The sequence below is a fragment of the Carassius auratus genome, unplaced genomic scaffold (assembly GCF_003368295.1).
Source record: "Carassius auratus strain Wakin unplaced genomic scaffold, ASM336829v1 scaf_tig00032568, whole genome shotgun sequence".
Lineage (NCBI taxonomy): Eukaryota > Metazoa > Chordata > Actinopteri > Cypriniformes > Cyprinidae > Carassius > Carassius auratus.
In genome coordinates, this window is record NW_020526009.1 from 166,027 (window position 1) to 185,958 (window position 19,932).

General features: G+C 35.4%; 1 protein-coding gene and 1 pseudogene across 4 annotated transcripts; both read right to left on the reverse strand.

Moving 5' to 3' along the window:
- Positions 1-847: 847 nt before the first annotated feature.
- Positions 848-14,449, reverse strand: LOC113080919 (tumor necrosis factor receptor superfamily member 14-like). 4 transcript variants are annotated; one of them, XR_003282045.1, is made up of 11 exons: positions 14,308-14,449; positions 13,935-14,070; positions 9,464-9,822; positions 9,012-9,137; positions 5,991-6,146; positions 5,754-5,841; positions 5,493-5,671; positions 4,785-4,792; positions 4,661-4,703; positions 1,678-4,442; positions 848-1,102 (listed from the first exon to the last, which is right to left on the reverse strand). XR_003282045.1 is itself a non-coding variant. In XM_026252978.1 (10 exons), the coding sequence occupies exons 3-10, from the start codon at positions 9,588-9,590 to the stop codon at positions 4,381-4,383; spliced, it is 789 nt and encodes a 262-aa protein (XP_026108763.1). In that variant the 5' UTR covers positions 9,591-9,822; positions 13,935-14,070; positions 14,308-14,449; the 3' UTR covers positions 848-4,380. The 4 variants fall into 4 exon arrangements, 3 of the variants coding, with proteins under 3 accessions (XP_026108763.1, XP_026108764.1, XP_026108765.1); XM_026252978.1 differs by having other exon boundaries at positions 848-4,442; XM_026252979.1 differs by lacking the exons at positions 13,935-14,070; positions 14,308-14,449 and having other exon boundaries at positions 848-4,442; positions 9,464-10,632.
- A 1,393-nt stretch (positions 14,450-15,842) lies between these two features.
- Positions 15,843-17,255, reverse strand: LOC113080926 (tumor necrosis factor receptor superfamily member 14-like; annotated as a pseudogene).
- Positions 17,256-19,932: the final 2,677 nt, after the last annotated feature.

The following is a 19,932-nucleotide window of genomic DNA, read 5'->3' on the forward strand; positions in this document are numbered from 1 at the left end:
CAATCAACTTGACAAGAAGTGAATACATTCATTAAACCCATTTACCAACACAAAAGCATAAGAAAAGCACTTACTTTAAAGGAATAAGATGTTTCTCACAGCTGCAGACCAATCTATTGATAGGGGTGGCAATAGTAATGAATGAAAGCATGTGACTGATTGTGTACAATATGAAAGATGTGATTGTTTCAGCTGGGAAACGAAAAAAACTCAAACAATGACTGATTTGTATGTGGCGTCTTTTTTTTTTCTGTAGTACAAGCTAATCATTGTCCATCGGGTCAGAGTAATTTTTATGTTCCCATGATGCCGTGGAATTACATGGCACAAAACACATGACAAAATGTCCTACTGTGTGTTCACAAAATTATCACTCAGCAGGCACAAATACTGAACTTTGTTTTTCGCCTTCAGCACAAAGCGATGTGTTCTTTTACTGAGCAAGCAAATTGCTACTATAATTAAAACAGTATAACAAATGTATTAAAATGTTGTTGTTTTCTTTACTTTGAACCGCTGTATCCAGCTAAAATATTAGCTTATTTATTAAGCTTTATCGACTATTATCCTGTGAAAATGTCATCTGACTCAGAAGAGAAATAAGTAGAGATCAAGCAGTGGAAGATAGACTTGAATTTAAAGAAAATTTACTTTTTCCACTATGTTCAACTATGACTGCTGCCCACAATGACTGCTATAGTCACAATTTCAAACACAGTTTAATTTAAAAACTACAAAAAACTAACATTTTTTTATGCAAATACAGTATAAACCAATAATATCACTGCATTATAAAGTTTAAAATAGTATATATATATTTGTTACACTCAGGGTCGTGTAGGCAAGGTCGGATCCAAATGCAGGCTTTATTGTAGAGAATGGTGAAACAGGCAGTAATCAATGAGCGTCAAGTATGTCGAAGGATATCCAAAATCAGAAACGGTCCAAGGCAGAGGTCAGGGCAGGCAGCAAAACAATCAATAAACCAGGTAAACAGTCCAAGGTCAAAAACAGGTAGGCAAGGCAAAGCAATGAAACAGATACAGGGAAACAGGGTACAGGCTAAACAATAATCAGCAAACTGTGTGTGGATGTGTGCAATCTTTATAGTGTGAGACTGATGAGGTGATGAGAGACAGGTGATTGCAATTGATGAGTCCTGGCAAAGGATTATGGCAAATGGAGTCCAGGGAAAAGTGGCAAGAGTCTGGAATGGAGTGTCATCTAATGAAGCTCACGGGCACTCCAGCTAGAGATCGTGACATAGTCCCCCCACCCAAAAAAAGCAGCTTCTAGATGCTCTCTACGATCTTGGAGGGTGGTGGAGTGGAGGCGGAAAAGGGGGAGGGATGGAGGGCCAGGTCCATGTGGAAGTGGGATGGCTGATTTTTCTGTTACACTCAGGGTTGTGTAGGCAAGGTCGGATCCAAATGCAGGCTTTATTGTAGAGAAAGGTGAAACAGGCAGTAATCAAAGAACAGCATCAAGTATGTCAAAGGATATCCAAAATCAGAAACAGTCCAAGTCAGAGGTCAGGGCAGGCAGCAAAACAATCAATAAACCAGATAAACATTGCATCCAAGGTCAAAAACAAAGAGGCAAGGCAAGGCAACACAGATATACACAGGGTATAGGCTATAAACAATAATCAGCAAACTGTGTGTGGATGTGTGCAACCTTTATAGTGTGAGACTGATGAGGTGATGAGAGACAGGTGATTGCAATTGATGAGTCCTGGCAAAGGATTATGGGAAATGGGAGTTCTTTATATATATTTTTTATAGCTTAAAAATAAGGGGTGCTAAAACAACAGGACTTGATTATGATCAAATCACAAACAATCCTAAAATCATAACAAACAATTCAGAAATATTTAATGATTATTTCCCTTTATTATGTCCTTCTTGAGGGTGAGCGTGATTTCACCATGTACAACATCGGCCTGGATCAACATCCAGGTCTAAGTCTAAGTCTATATTTTGGACAATAATGTTGACCCAGGATTATCAAAAGATGTTGATCCAGGAACATGTCTTACTTGGAAAAACGACCCCTTCTTGAGTCCAGTTTGGTTTTCTTTTAAGTTTTCACAATATCTTACTATCAGCCATGACAATTCTAGTCTTTTAATTACAATTCTGCTTATTTACATATCTGCTAATTGTTCATGATTTTTAATGTAAGTGTCTGATAATTAGCTGAACTTGTTTAATTTATTTGAATATGGAAACACTTAAAAAAAAAAAAAAAAACTTTATTTGAATATTGGCAATGTGATTCTTTGTACAATATTTCTATGATTAAATCACTCACATAGTTAGTAAGATTGATGACATCTTCCATAGCCTTTTCTCTTAATTTAAGATTTTTTTCATTTCTTCAGCAGCTTTGTGAATAGGTTTTAAGAGGAAACTTACCTAAGAACTTTTACTGGGCCTGCATTCAAAACTTATCTCCTAACTTGTCAATTTAGGAACAAATCTTAAAAATTGTGGGCGTGTCAGTCCTAAATTTAGGACCTCACATTCTTGCTCTAAGAGTATTTCACAAAGCATTTTAATGCTAAAATTAGCTCCTAAATCTGTGAAAGGTTAGGAGTAGTGAAGAGGACTCCTAAGTCACTAAGACCAAATATGAAATATCCTAAAATGGCTGTTGCTAGCAATCTGCCTCGGAATTTAAACATTTTAGAAAAAAAAAAAATCTAATTGGTTTAGTTTGGAGGTTATCCCAGTTTCAAATGTTTGATAATGTCCTTGTCATGATCCAGTGATTGAACTTCCATTTATTCACCATCAGAGGTCATTATCCACAACACAGACTCACACTACATGGTACACCCCGGACTACATTCCCAATGCTCCATTGCACCAATCACATTCACCTGATAACAATCACACAATGCGCCTGAGACCAATCACACACACGGCACAATCATCAGACACGCTTAATAAGCATTGGACTTCCCCTCACATACTGCCGAGTATTGTTCTGCGAATATCCCTCCCCTAGCGATACCAAGCCTTTCCGTGTTTGTTTTCACAGTTCCACTTGTTTTGGTTCATAGTTTTCATAGTCTTGTTTAAGTTTATAGTTTAGTCTTTTTCTTGCTTTGCCCTGTTACTCGTGATTTGACCCTTTGCTCTGGATTCTGGATTAACCCTCTTGCTTAGCCCTCTTGATCGTAGACCCACGCTTGCTCTAGGAACATTCTTTGTCTTCCCCTATATATACCTGTTTGCCAGTGTTTGACCCATGCCTGTTATGAACATGTCTTAGTGTAATAAAAGCTTGCACATGGATCTGCACGTCTCACATCTCATCGGCTCCCACGTTACAGTCTTATAGCCTAGCTGTTCTCATGTCCAGTTTGCTTTTCTTTTATGTTTTTGCATCTCTTACGATAACCCATGATTATGCTGCTAATTTAAAGGCTGTTTATATGAATATTACCAAAATTTTATTTTGCGATCATTTGCTCTTAAAATACTTCGTAATTTTTTGTCATACAGATTATTATATTTGCCAGTGCAATCTGGCAAGGTTTTTTTTGCATGCACTTGATCGCTTAATAGCCTTTAGATAATTAAAGGCTCATTATTATGATTTATATGGATTATTAATAAAAGTGCGACTAATAGTCGAATAATGCTTAAAATTAATGACTTCTAATTGACCAAAAAAATCTTTATTCGAGGGCAACCCTAAATACATATTGACTAATTGTTTACAAGAAGCATAAATATAAGAGGGTGACAATTAGCTGAATATATAGCCTACTTGTTTCATTAGTAACACTTTTAAAAATGTTTATTTGAATGTTCAAATTAGCATTTTTATTATAAAACCTTTATTTGAATATGGCAACATAATATTGCAGCCGACAATATTTCTCTTAATCAGCCAATGACTATGTGCATCGTTGGTAAGTTTGCTGACATCATCCATAGGATCAAGGTCAACCCTGCCCTTACTCTTAGCTTTAAGACTTCTGCTATCTCTTAGTAAAAGTTTGTCTCAGCAGCTAGAAGAACTCTAAGCTAGGCTCAAATTTTAAGTAATTGCATACTTTGTTTAAAAAAAATACATTTGAGTAATCCTTAGAAAATGTAAATACTGTCAGATGCCATCTTATAGAAACTGCTAATGCAGTTTTATGCTGGCTCATGTACTTGTTGCTACATTAAATATTTCTATTATTATTATTTTTAGGCTTGACACACACAGTAGTTCATTAGTAGTTGATTAATAAATGATGACAAAATAATTTGACGCTGTTTGACTTTTGTTTCAATGACAGTGGCTCAAACTGCAAAATTTCAGGTATGATAACTCCTTTGATAAATGTAGTGAAAGATCTGAGTAGTGTAGAAACTGTAGTCATTCACAGGTTGTCAGGACTTCTGTTTCAAATGGTTCAACAATTTTCCTGTCGCCATCAACTGAAAAAACAGTGAACCATTACTTTTCAGCTTGCAGTAGCACAAACTATGTTTTACATTAATTTATTGACACAGTCAAATAATCATAGAAGAGCAAAATATTATATAATTCATATAATTCAAATCTAATATTGTATTTTTATGTTTCTCATCATCTATATAAGTTGAATAAACTGCATCTAGCATGTCTTTGTCTATATGATATATTTTATTCATACCTTTAGAACTGTCATTTTCAACAGTAAACGGTAAACCTGTTTCCTTTTAAACAAAAACAAACATTATTAAAACATAGTAAACAAACTTTGTTTGACCTTATTTCATGTAAAAAGTTGAACATACCTGTATCCCTGTTTGAACAGAAAAGAGAGAACAGTATATATTAATGTAACTCACAATAAACTACCTGTAAAATATTTGTAATAAATTTTTTTGTTGGTTTAGAAATGCATCTTTTATGCATACCAAAACTGATTTTATTTGCTCACAGTTAAAACATTAATACCGTAAAATAGTATATATTTTATAATTTAATGTATTTTACAATATTATACATGTGATGGCAAAGCTGAATTTTAAGCAGCCATTGCTCCAGTCTTCAGTGTCACAAGACCCTTCATAAATCATTCTAACATGACATTATAATTTTTTTTTATTATTATTATAGTTGAAAACTGTTTTTCCTGCTTAATATTTTTGTGGAAACCCTGGTATAATTTATTTCCGATTTCTTTGACATATAGAATCATTTAAATGAATACCACTGATGTATGTTTATTTTTTGTTTTTTTCTTACCCCAAACCTCTAAATGCTACTTTATCACAAAAATTAACAAGCACAACTGTAATCAACATTGATAATAATAATAAATCTGTATAAAATCCTCTCTACAGCACCATCATTTTTAAATGTAGCAATATACTGTGTATATGAATGATTATCAAAGTGACCCAGCCTGGATTAATTGATGAATTTTCAAAGAAAATTCCATTATATAAAAAACACAACAATAGATCTCATACTACAAAATATAACTGAATAGCCCTTACCTGTACTTTTTGATTGCTTCTTCTTCCAAATATATATGGAAAAAAATATGACTAAAATTAATATTAAAGTAACTATAACACTTGGGGCAGTTATTGCTACAGCTGTAGAGGGATTTCCACATTTGGTGTCAGATGAATGTGTTCCTGGATTTGTTTCAGTAAGTCCCAGGGCCTCACATCTGTGAAATAATATTGTATGCAGAATCAGATTTGTTAAAAAATGACCAACAGCACACATAAACAGCATAAGTGAGCACTTACTTTGTGTGTGCTAAACAGGATGAGAAAGATCCATTTGAATATGTGTCACCTGTACAGTAAGCACATACAGTATCTGTAGAGCTAGTACCTGCAGAGACAGTCAGCAAATTAAACTGTCACTGTTGTGTTTCTCTATTCATTTCTTCCTTTTTCTTTTCCATTTAATGCAGCACAGATAACAATTAAGCAATGTTTCATGTATGTTTATATACTAGGATTTTTTTTTTAATAATTTACCTGCTTGTTTGATATATTGGCCAGGGATACATTCTGAATGTTGCACAGCTAAAGAACAGTAGCCTTTCTTTTTTGCAATGCAGTAGAATCTCTCTAGAGGCCCACAAACAGTGTCTGATGACTGAGTGCATTTTTTATTCACTCTTAAACCACGGCCTAGGATAAAAAAAAAAAAATAGGCATTGCATTAATTGTCTTTTATGCCTTGTTCATACTGTCAACCCAAATCAGATTTTTGTGCAAGTCTGCAGGGAATCAGATTCCATCCAGATATGCACAAAATCGGATTTGTGCTGACAATCTGAATAGGGCTTCAGAAGACACTTGCACAGTTACATCTGAAGCCACTTAGGCAAGGCAAGGTAAGTTTATTTATATAGCACATTTCTTACACAATGGTAATTCAAAGTGCTTTACATAAAAGAAAGTAAAATAATCATGAAGAAAAATAATAAAATGATTAAAAAATTTACTTAAAATTAATTTAAAAACTGTTCGAAAATGATTTTACATTAAAAAAGTGAAAATATAGTGCAATCAGTTCGGACATTGCACAGTGCTCATTCAATAAATGTACAGCTAAACAGATGGGTTTTGAGTCTAGATTTAAATGTGACTAGTGTTTTAGCACATCTGATCTCTTCTGGAAGCTGATTCCCACTGCGGGCGGCATAGTAACTAAAGGCAGACTCCCCTTGTTTTGTGTGAACCCTTGGTATTTCTAACTGACTCGGTCCTAGTGATCTGAGTGCACTGTTAGGTTTATATTCAGTGAACATATCAGCAATATATTTATATACTAGGTCATTTAGTGACTTATATACGAGTAAAAGTACTTTAAAATCTGGACTGGTGTGATATGCTCAGATTTTCTGGTTCTAGTCAGTATCCTGGCAGCAGTGTTCTGGATGAGCTGCAGCTGTCTAATGGTCTTTTTTGGAAGGTCAGTGAGGAGTCCATTACAATAGTCCACACTGCTGGTGATAAAGGCATGAACTAGTTTCTCCAAGTCTTGACTTGAAACAAACCATCTAATTCTTGCAATGTTTTTTAAATAATAGTATGCTGATTTAGTTACTGCTTTGACATGACTACTGAAACTAAGGTCTGTCTCCAGAATCACACCAAGATTCCTGACTTGATTTTTAGTTGACCCTTAGAGTCAAGGTATGTATTCACCTTGAAAATTTCATCTTTGTTTCCAAATGCAATGACTTGAGTTTTTTTCCTTATTTAACTGAAGAAAGTTCTGGCACATCCAACTATTAATTTCATCAATGCATTGGCAGAGGGAGTCAATGGGGCTGTAGTCATTTGGAGATAAGGCTAAGTAAATCTGGGTATCATCAGCATAGCTGTGATAGGCAATTTGGTTCTTTCTCATTATTTGAAATTGAATATACTTACACTATATTCTTTTTAGGGACAGTTTCATGGAGCAACTAGATTGCAACAATGAAGTTCTTAAATCACTTGAATAAACAGACATGATTACCTTTCGAGGGAACACCAACTGCATCCTCTAGCAGTCACCTTGACCTTCGGGTGACCTGTGTTTGAAGCACACACCTAAACACAACACTGGATGACGAATGCCTGTGCATCAGTACTGGCACGACCATGTTATAAAAGGTGTGAGATAATACATCATCCACTTCACTCTGGTGATCTTGATTTTGTTGTGTACTATACCTTCCCAATTACTGTAGGCCCTCCTATAGTTATGCTTTCAACAGGCTCTTTCCAAGCATTGCTGTATGGGATCCCCCTCCCTTTACCGAGGTATTTGATTGAGCATATGAGTTCTCCTCTCAATCTGTGGGTCAAGTACTCTGCTACTTTCAGCTCTGTGACGCAGTCATACCAGGTTAATAGGCCTTCCTTGGCCTCCCTGATGGGCTGCCATTATGACTGAATTTTGCAGTGGTCCCCCCTCTCCAGAATGGTTTTCTATCAGCATGCCGCTCCCAGATTGAGCATGTGAGTCCTCCTCTTGATCTGAGAGTTGAGTACTCCACTCCCTAAGCTCTGTGTTATGGTAACACCAGGCTGATAGACTTCCCTTTAACCTTCCTGATGGACTGCCTTCATGGTTGAGTTTGGCCCTGCTCCCCTTACTTTAGGTCTCCTATGAGCATGCCATTCCCCGAGCCCTATCTTGTGCTACTATGCGGACTGCCCATATAATGCAGCTTGACAGTGCTCCCCTCGATTTAGAGGGTTGCTACCAGGAACAGAGTTATGTGTGTAATTTGAACGTGAGGTTTTCTCTCAATCTGAGAGTCAAGTACTCCACTCCTTTGAGGTCAGTGAGGTAGTCATACCAGGTTGATAGGCATTCCTTGGCCTCCCTGATGGTCTGCCCTCATGGTTGAGCTTGGCAGTGCCCTTTCTAAAATCCATCCTTATGCCAAGCTTAAATGCTGAGCATCATGTGCACTTTCTAATATCCATGTACATGGTAATGTTTACCCCCTACGGTCATCGTACCCTTTTTCTAGACCCTGGTTCCTCACCTTGGGTCCCACTCTAGGTGTGTATTGTCACTGATACCAATGACAAACACTTCCCACTTGGGCTGGGGTATGCCAGTGATGGCTTTCCAGCTAATGGGATCTGGAAAAAGGAATCTATAGGAAATCTCATTGTCTGGTCCAGTGGAAGGGGTTTATTTCCGGTACATTGCAATTTTCTTTTCACTGGATATCTTTGTATCATATCAGCCCTTATCAGGTAAGTTATTGGGTATGTAGCAGATGACGTATTCTCTCAGCACCCTTTTGTACAATGGCCACGCTGGTAGTGAAGTCATAGGCTGTCACCAGCCAATGTTATTGTCATATTTAGACATGTACTTCAGACAACACGCTGAAGGAGTTCCCCACATTAACTGCTAGAGGATGTAGTGTCTTGTTGCCTTTTCAGGGAACCATGGTTACATGCATATAACCTGAGACGTTTGTCACCATCAGTCTGACATTTTCAGATGACCACATATCAAGTGGAAATGGAAACACTCACTTGCATCACATACAGTACAAGGAAAGCATCCAGTGAGGCCATTTGGTTCATCAGTGAAAGTTGATGAAGGGCATGGAACACAAGTTGTGCTGGTGTCATCTGTGCAGTGCCAATGAACACGGAATCCTGAATAAGCAGCACATAAAATTTGTTGTTGATTTCTAACAATATTGAATAATATCTTTACCATTTTGGAAAAAAATCAAATCAAAATATCAGAGTATTTAGAAAGCATTGGAAAAGCCCATTATAATTTCAGATAGTTAATTAGTAATTAAGTAAAAGAAAAGCCCTTTATAATTTGAGAATGAATTTAAACTGAAACAAATGCTTTATGGCAGAACAACAAACGTCTAATACTGTAAATCAATAAACAAATAAACAAACATATAAAGATGAAAAAATATATTAATAAAGTTAAGAAGTATATATGTTATAACTTGCAGTCTTACCAGGGGCACACATTGGGCAACATTGCTTGTGTATCTCATATTCAGCATGAGAACACTGACAGGAACAAAGTTTATAGTTAAGAGGAACAATTAGTGTAATAAAAATAATGATCCTTAAAGTGAACATAGTCACAGTCTAGATTTATTCAGTCAGTCTTGGATGTCATTAGTACTGTGCTGTCTTCAGAAGCTTTGATTCCTGCGATGATGGTTGATGTGTGCCTTAACTGTGAACATTGTGGAGTGATTTCGTAGAAAACTGAAAGTCAAGGTGACAGTAGTTCAAGACTCTTCAAGACTCATTTCTTCTACAGGTCATGCTTCCACAAGCTTCTTGCAGACATGCATTCTTCGGAAAACTAAAATGAAACAGAAAAAGGATCAGCTCATTGTAAACCTCGTTTATACACTGTATAAAATTATAAAAAATGTCAGCAGCAAAAACTGTAAATGATACTACAAAACCCTGTTAACTGTTTAATGGTATTTCATTTTGTAATTTTACAGTAAAGTACTGCTAAATGTACAATTTTGTGGAGTGTTCTTGAGGTCATCCTTTAATATATTGAAATTGAAAAATTCTGTTTGTCAGCCAACATTTGATTTTTTAAACTGAAATATCTGCTTCATAGTTATTTCTCACCAGTTAAGCACATTATAGAGTTGTACGTTACATCTTATGTTAAATTAATGTTAACTGCATTATTTTTATGTTGTGTGTAACCATGATAGTGTTTTGTATTTGTGTGACCACTTTTAGTAAGTTAGGGGGGAATACTAGTTTCACCATCTCACGGTTTTATTTATTTGTCTACTAACAATGTCCAACAATAAACAGTCATACATCACAAGGCAATACTGTAATTTTAACATTTTTTAACATTTAAAACAGTCATTCTGACTAAATATATCAAATACATAGGCTATTGCATTCTACAACAGAAATAGTTAGAAGAATAAATGGATGACTATGTTTCATACTAATTTCAAAGGTTTCCATAATGAATTATGCATATGTGCTATGTGCTCAGTGTTGAAACTTAAGTGTTATAAACCTTTTTAAATAATAGTTTATTTTCATTAAAGGGGGGGTGAAATGCTATTTCATGCATACTGAGTTTTTTACACTGTTAAAGAGTTGGATTCCCATGCTAAACATGGACAAAGTTTCAAAAATTAAGTTGTACGTTTGAAGGAGTATTTCTGTTCCAAAAATACTCCTTCCGGTTTGTCACAAGTTTCGGAAAGTTTTTTTCGAGTATGGCTCTGTGTGACGTTAGATGGAGCGGAATTTCCTTATATGGGTCCTAGGGCACGTCTGCCGGAAGAGCGCGCGCTCCCTTATAGCAGAGCACTGAGAGCAGAGGCATTCAGTGATCAGAGCGAGAGCGTCGCGAAATGTCACAAAAGAAGTGTATTTTTAGTTGCCAGGGCAAGACAACCCTGCACAGATTACCAAAAAAACAGCATTAAGGGACCAGTGGATGGAGTTTATTTTTACAGAGCATCAACGGAGTTGTGCAAGTGTTTGTGTTTGTTCCCTGCATTTCGAAGATGCTTGTTTTACAAACAAGGCTCAGTTTGACGACGGATTTGCGTATCGTTTATTTCTTAAGGATGATGCAATCCCAACGAAAAAGGGCCACAATCGTGTGTTGGAACCTCAGGCGGTGAGTAAAACTGCTTCAAATATCTCTGCCTCCTTGTTAGTGCGTCCCCTCCCATGCCGAGACCCGGGTTCGAGCCCCGCTCGGAGCGAGTCGTTGCTGCTGCTGCTCTCGTTCAGTTTCAGCCTCGGGATCTGATTCTGGATCATAAATATACGCTGAATCTGACTGTTAGCCATGGTTTGTTTTGGTTGGTTTTGTCCTCACGGTGTCACAGCTTCCAAACGCTCTCAACGCAAAAGCCTACTGGCGCTCGTGATTCTTTAGCTCCGCCCACACGTCACGCCTCCAGCCACTCGTGTTTTTCCGGGAAAAATCGGTACAGACTATCTATCTCTTATGAATATAATAAAACTAAAGACTTTTTGGAGTTATGAAGGATGCAGTACTACTCTATAGGTACTCAAGATTAACAGGATATTGAGTGAAAACGAGCATTTCACCCCCCCTTTAATATATTCCTTATATTACATTACTCCACAATACTAATAACATATATTAGGGTTTATATAAAGAAAATTGGACAATAATTATTGCTTAATGTGATTACATCAATAAATGATCATTGACATGAATAAACAGATGAAAAAATAAAACTAAATAACAACACAAAATAAACGTGATGAAGTCCAAGTTCCAGTGTAAAATGTCTTGACAATGTTTTTACATCCATCATTATGTGTTTTGTTGTAACTGAATGGCAGTATCTGATGATGAGGTTGTAGGATTTGACAACATCTGTCTGTGAACATAAATAAGTTTAGACAGTGAGTCTCTTTCATAGAAGCAAAAACATAACAGTTTGTGAGCCCTTCACAATGTTAAAATGAAAATGAAATAGAAGCTAATGGTAGTGCATGCTTATACATAAACCAAAGTAAAAATGTAAACTTTATAACTATATGGATTAATATGCTTGTCACTTACCTGCTCTCCTCAGAACAGGAGTGAAGTAGGCCATCCTCAGTTGGATGGTTGAGCTCCAGAAAATCAAATAATTTTTTGACAGTAAAAATATTTTTCATAGTGTGAGACAAAGGTTAATAATAATAATAATACTAATACAGTCAAACCAAAATTTATTTATTTTAATAAATAGATTACATTTCTCACATTATTAGTTTATTTGCTATAGTTTGACAAGAACTCAGAGTTAAACTCTGTCAGAACAGATTCATCTGGATAATCTCAGATTTTAAAATCTAAAATTATATCTAGTCCGATAAATGTTTTGGTTTAACCGTATGAAAAACAAAAAGTGCTTATTAAAGGGTTAGTTCATCCAATAATAAAATTTATGTCATTAATAACTCACCCTCATGTCGTTCCAAACCCATGAGATCTCCATTTATCTTTGGAACACAGTTTAAGATATTTTAGATTTAGTCCGGGAGCACTCCATAGTCAGTTCCTCCATTGAAGCTGTGTGTATGGTATACTGTCCACTACGACTACGACTTTATTCAGACGCTCTGTGTGTCATTCTGCTTCACGCTGAATCACACATGAGCATTATCATCAGGTCCTCGGTTCTCGAATCAGACGTTGTCTGACAGAACCGGTTCTTGTCTCGAGAACGAGTCAATCGTTCGTTCGTTATCTGGCTCGGCTTGGTGTTCATCTTAAGTTCTCTCTTCACAGCAGTTCAGTCAGTGTACTGTATGAGTAAATGATTTACTACGGATATTGGTTTGTTTTAACTCGGAGGGAGTGTCAGCCACATAAAAAAAGTTAACAGCTTAAGTAATTTGCAGATTAATGCTTATTGGAGACGTGAACCATTTTAAATGATTCAGTTCGATTTGGTGAACTGGTTCAAGAAGATCCGGTTACATCGAATGATTCGTTTGCTAACCGGATATCACTACGATGCAGTGTTTTGAACTTTCTTACAACAGACACGGAAGAGAAGACCATGCTGAATAAAGTTGTAGTTTTTGCTATTTTTGGACCTAAATGTATTTTCGATGCTTCAAAAAATTCTAACTGACTCTCTGATGTCACATGGACTAGTTGGATGATGTTTTTCTTACCTTTCTGGACATGGACAGTATACCGTACACACAGTTTCAATGGAGGGACTGAGAGCTCTCGGACTAAGTCAAAAATATCTTAAACTGTGTTCCGAAGATAAACGGAGGTCTCACAGGTTTGGAACAACATGAGAGTTATTAATGACATAATTTTCATTATTGGGTGTACTAACCCTTTAAGTAGATGTGCAACAGTAGGTAAAATATAATCATGCAAGATTTCTTTCATGAAAACAGCTAAACTGGATTAAATGGAATCTACTTGGGTGGATGAGAGATCGTCCCCTTGGACTTATAAGGTTCTATCTGACATTTTTGTCAAAATTGAGTTATTCACATATTCTTATTCTGTGACGATTTATTTACATTATGTGATGTGTTATTTTAAGTTGTGTACATTTTGTGATTTTTTATTGAAAAAACAAAAAGGTTCTATCTACAGAAGTCTATGGAACACAAAAACTTTAAAGCTCAATATCTGAAAACTACTCAGAACGCAGATAGAACCTTATAATTCCAAGGGGACGAGATGTAAAATCACTTTCACTTTAAAAATAAATAAAGTGAAGGATATAAAGAAACACTACTATCATAGGCTATAGAATCATAGTGGTTTAAACACAGTAATAGACTATAGCTTGTGCTGGTTGATATTTTTCAGTTGCTCTAACAATCCGGACATTTTTTAACAAGACTTGTGCTAAGCTAATTTGGAGTTTAAAACTGCAGGTCACTCGTTTTCCTCAATAATAAAACTTTAAAACCACTTACCGGCAGAAAGGGCTAATACCACTTCTTCTACTTTAACAAAACATAAGTCACAGACGTTGGCTGTCTCGAAATATAGCCGCGTTGTTTCAGTTTGTTTTCTGATATGGCGTCAGACAGACCAAGCCCAGTGTTTTCACTGCCAATTCACAAAAATGTGTTAAGGAGGATTGCGATAAACTGAAAACGAAACTACAGCCAGTGTTGTGCAAGTTTCACTTCCAAACTGTAATACATTATAGATAACTTGTTACTGTCATTTAAAAGTAATTCCTAACCTTACAATATTACTGTCTCAGAATTGTAATGTGTTACATATTCATATCAAACACAACAGGAATATATGTAAACTCTTAAATTGTCAAGATGTGCATACGTCCATCTCGCAAGTGTACAGTCTTCTGCCATCATCACCCATTAGCCGCTTTTCCACTAGCCACGAGCCAGACGGAGCTAATAGCCTCGGCGCTCGGACCTCGAGCACAGAGGCCAAAATCATGCCGCAATCATGCCGCGTCATGCCAGTTTCCTCGCCTTCACTGGTCTACGTCACACAATACAAAATTCCACCAGCGAGAGAGATGAATAAAAATAAAATCGCTAATATATATATATATATATATATATATATATATATATATATATATATATATATATATATATATATATATATATATATATATATATATATATATACATACATACATATATATATACATCAATCAATCAATCAATCACCTTTATTTATATAGTGCTTTAAACAAAAACATATATCAGAAGCTGTCGATTAGTCATTATTTCCAAACTTGGACACCACACGCAGCTATTGATTCAAAAAGAAAAAAAAAGAAAAAAAGAAAATAGAACTTATTGGGCTAAAAGTGTGTTGTAACCACAGCTCTCAGTATGAAAACAGTTGTAACGCAAGCTTTATTGAACATAGGCTACTGAGTAAAATATTACCAAGAGGGTGTCCGTCCAACTAATTTGCAAATACAAATAGTTAATATTCAGTAAATAACAATAACATTAATAATTAACAATAACAATAATAATTTAAAAACATTTCTACAGAATGCTGAAACAGTTTTGAAAGGTTATGTTATCACTGAAATAGGCATAGCCTATTAAATAAATTTGATAAAAAAGTGAACACATACTTTTTGTTATTAAAAAAGCCTGTTTTAATATAATTTCATAAAACTGTACACTTTCATAAATCTATAAAAATATTTATTTTTTACTAAACTAATTTATTATACTGTTTCTTTAAAAAAAAAGTGTTTCAGAAAGTGAATAGTGCAATTTTGTAATAAGGTTATTACATTTTTTTTTTTTTTTTTTTTTTTGAAGCTTGGTAAACAATACTAAGAAAATCGTAAGTGCCCCTCAGTTTGTTTCAATGGGGTTTTCGCTGGGGTCACTGCTGGACGACATGGAAACTCCTTCATGTAGATCGAGTCGAAACTGTTGTTAGGGCTTGTTATTCCAGTCTCTGTTCTTTGTGTCCCTCAATATTTTCTCAGCTAGCAACAACTGTAAACACAGTGAAGGAAAGCATTACTTTTCAACTTGTATAAATACAATTCATGTTTTGCATTGCTATCTCAAAGTCGAAATATTATTTCAGAATTAAGATATAATATGTCACTGAAATGTATCATCTTGTTCATTAACTGTCATGAATATGTCTACAGTATATCTATATGACTTCCTTTACTCTCACCGTTTGAGCTGGTTTTTTCATTTAAATGCCTTTCTGTTTCCTTGCAACAAAAGCAAATAAACATTGTGTTATTTAAAACTTGGCAAATATTTGTTTTATTTCATCATTTTTAATGTTATTTTTTTCTTCAGTAATTTTCAGTATACCTGTATTCCTGTGTGAACGGAAGATAAATCATTAGTAATTTAACTAATAAGATAAGATAAAAAAAAGAATAATGCTTACTAGATTTTTTAAATAGTTTCTTTTTCAGAACAAGTATAACTGTGAAAACATTTAAACACATTAAAGAAACTACAACACTAGGAAAAATGATTGCTACATAAGTATAGGGATTTCGACATTCTGTGTCAGAAGAATATGTTCCTGGATTTGTTTCCGTAAGTCCCATGTCCTCACATCTGTTAATGAAAACAAGTATAAGATGAAAAATTATGACCAACAGCACAAATAAACAGCTTAAGCGTGCACTTACTTTGTGTGTGGTAAACAGGATGAGAACGATCCATTGAATATGTGTCACCTGTACAGTCAGCACATACAGTATCTGTGGAGGCAGTACCTGCAGAGACAGTCAACATTGTGTTTGTCAGTATGTAAAAAGTGTTTCATGCACTATCCATTTATTTAATAGAATTTAATAATGTACCTTCTTGTTTGATATATTGTCCAAGGCTACATTCAGAATGTTGCACCGCAGAAATGCAGCTACCTTTCATTTTGTCAATGCAGTAGAATCTCTTCAGTGGCCCACAGACAGTATCTGATGACTGAGTACATGCTTTATTCACTCTTAAACCTTGGCCTGGGAATGAATCAGTAAAAACAATTATGTATTCATGCAACAATAATGCATTCAGTTACATTTTATTCTTCTTCTTCTTATTATTATTATTATATACACATAAAGCACAGTTGCATCTGATGCAATTTACATTATATTAATTTAAGAGACATATTTACTGGAGCGAATCATTGTGTTAACAGACATGATTCCTTACCATCAAGATTATGTCAAACAATCTATAATATATATATATATATATATATATATATATATATATATATATATATATATATATATATATATATATATATATATATATATATATATTTAATATTTTTAAATGAAAAGTAGAAACACTCACTTCCATTACACACAGTACAGGGTAGGCATTTCATGTGGCCATTGGGTTCATCACTAAAAGTGAATTCAGGGCATGGACCACAAGTTGTGCTGGTATCATCTGTGCAGTGCCAATAAACACGGTTCCCTATGCAGTACATGTCTTTTTAAGATAGGCCTACTTGATAAAGGAGCAATGTTTTTTTTTTTTTTTTTTTTTTAAGGAGAGGCATTTCATAGTACTTTTCATAGTTAATTGATTATTAATTATTTTCTACACATGCAGTATACATTTTTTGGCAGTCTTACCAGGAGCACACATGGGGCAGCACAGATTGTCTATCTCATATTCAGCACGTGCACATCCACAAGCACAAAGTTCATAATTAAAAGGAACTATCACAAGTAGAACAGTGATGCTTAAAATGATCATGATAACAAATCTCAGAGTTTACTTCACATTAGTGGCATGGTCTGATGGGTGCTTTACGTTTCTAGGAATAAACAGAGAGAGAGAGAGTGCACTACATGGTTAATACTTTTTATATATTTTATTATTACTATTATTCTTTTTCTTTCTGTAAATACATATGTGCACTATTTGTAAGCAGCCCAGCTGCAACTGCTTTGGCAATACAGATGTACAGTTTTTGTCATGCCAATAAAGCTCACCTAAATTGAAAATTGAAATTGAAATTGAGAGAGAGCGAGAGAGAGAGAGAGAGAGAGGTTCAATGTTCTTTCAGATTCAACCATAGGAACAAATTCTACAGTAAATATACTATTGAAACAAAATTTCAGATAGTTTTTATGTAACTAAAAGCCTATAGCAGTGGTTCCCAACTCTGGTCTTTGAGGTCCATTTTCCTACAGAGTTAGAGTTCTACGAAGTAAAATAACATATTTATGACATTTACGACAACCCCTCCAAAAATTTGTATTTGTATACAATGTGAAAGCTTTATGCGCATGCTTCAAATCTTCTTCTCTGATAGGGTGAATTTCTGTGTCAGAATTACATCGTTTTGAGTCAGTTTCAGATATTTCTTGAGACAACGCCATGTTATTGGAAGAACGAAAAAAGGAAAAATATCAAATAGGGAAAGCTCTGGTTTTCCTGAGAGAAAAATTTTCGCCTCAGAATTTTCAAACAAGCACATTATTAGGAAAGGCAATGTGCAAAGATTAATAATAAAAAAAAACTTATACTCACTTCTGTGGGTGAGGCTGGATCATGAATGACAGGGAAGGACAAATAGACAGAAGGCGACATAGGCAGTTGCCTATGGTGCAAAATGACTGGGGGGAACTGCAAGAAAGTTTGTGTGTGTGTGTGTGTGTGTACTAGGTCCCCAACCTGGGATCAATCCCGGGGCATGTTTGCGTTCAGACAGAAGGTGATGATGAATGAGAGAAAGAGAGGAGGAGCGCAAATATAAAACCATGCCCTCTATTCAATATTCCGTTTCAGATGGAAATACATCACTACACTGAAATAAAGTCAGCAGCAAATGTTTTAGATAACACACAAGCCACTTTCACACTGCACGTTGGACCCGGAAAATTGCCAGAACATTGCTGGGTCCAACGTTCAGTATGAAAGTGGCTTGTGTGTTACCATCATGCGCTACACCCATATAATAAAGTTCACGTGAACCAAAATTTGCTGCCGACTTTATTTCAGTGTACTGATGTATTTGGAGGGGTGTGTTTGATGATATTCTGCCCAAGCTGTCAAACTGACGTCATCAGAAAATGAATGCCATTCCAGAGCAGAAGCAAATATTCAGATTTTGATTAAAGATTACCAAAACCAAATTAACTTGCAATGATTAACTGTTCACATCAAGATTTAATTATTAATTATGAATGGCGCACATAGTTAAAATAGTTTTGCCATTTATATTCTCTTAAAGAATAATTTATATAAAAATTGTGAAAAAATTAAAATGTCAGGGGCACAAGCCTGGAAGCAATGCAAAGAAGAAGAGCAGAAACAATATAAATATAAATGGAAAAATCACAACAGTTAACAATTGTATTATCAAACGTACACTGTACAATGTATTAGCCCTTAATGTTTATTTATTATTTTGAAATAGTCTTTTTAGAACATCTTAACTAGCAGCATTAACAGCGTGGAATTTTTTTGCTTGAGATAACTGCTTATTTAATTTTACTTTAGTTTCTTTAAAATAAGATTCAAGCTTCTGTAATATTGTTTTTAATTCACCAAAAAGTGTCTAAATGTCCTTTAAAAAAAAGACCATGACTAGGACTATAATCTAGCATTCATAAAATGAAATATTAAAGTCAGAGATGTATAGTAACGAAGTAGAACTACTTCACTACTGTACTTAAGTACTAAAAGGCGGTATCTGTACTTTACTGGAGTATTATTTTTTTCTCCTACTTCCACTTTTACTTCGGTACATATTTTTGCTGAGTTTAATACTTTTACTCCGATATTTTTTTTATGTGCTGCATCGTTACTCGTTACAATTATAATAATGTTACGAATCATTCCATTACAAACCACTGCCAGAACTGTAGATGGCAGGTTTGATGAAGCTGGCACATCATTGAGCGAATCAAGCGAGACTGCGCGTGCTGACTGAACTGCTGTGAAGAGAGAAATGAACACCGAGCCGAGCCAGATAATGACTCGTTCACGAGTCAAGAACCGGTTGCATCGGTTTTCGGATGACCAGTAAACGTTAGTTCTTTCTGACAGTTCGATTCAATAAACCAGTTGAAGAAAACAGTTCACCGATTCTTTTGCGCTCGATGCAATGGCGTCATTGGCGTTGACTGCACATGGGCTCATAACATTAACACAGAATCAGTTCAGAATCAATCACCAAAAGAATCAGTTCGGTTCCAGACGCTCTGTGTGTCGGTTTGCTTCACGCTAAATCACACATGCGCAGTATCATCAGCTCCTCGGTTCACGAATCGGACGCGTCTGACAGAAACGGTTCTTGACTCGTGAACGAGTCATTATCTGGCTCGGCTCGGTGTTCATCTTCAGTTCTCTCTTCACAGCAGTTCAGTCAGTGAGTGTACTGTTTGAGTAAATGAATTACTCCGGGATATTGGTTTGTTTTAACTCAGAGGGAGTGTCAGACACATTAAACAAGTTAACAGCT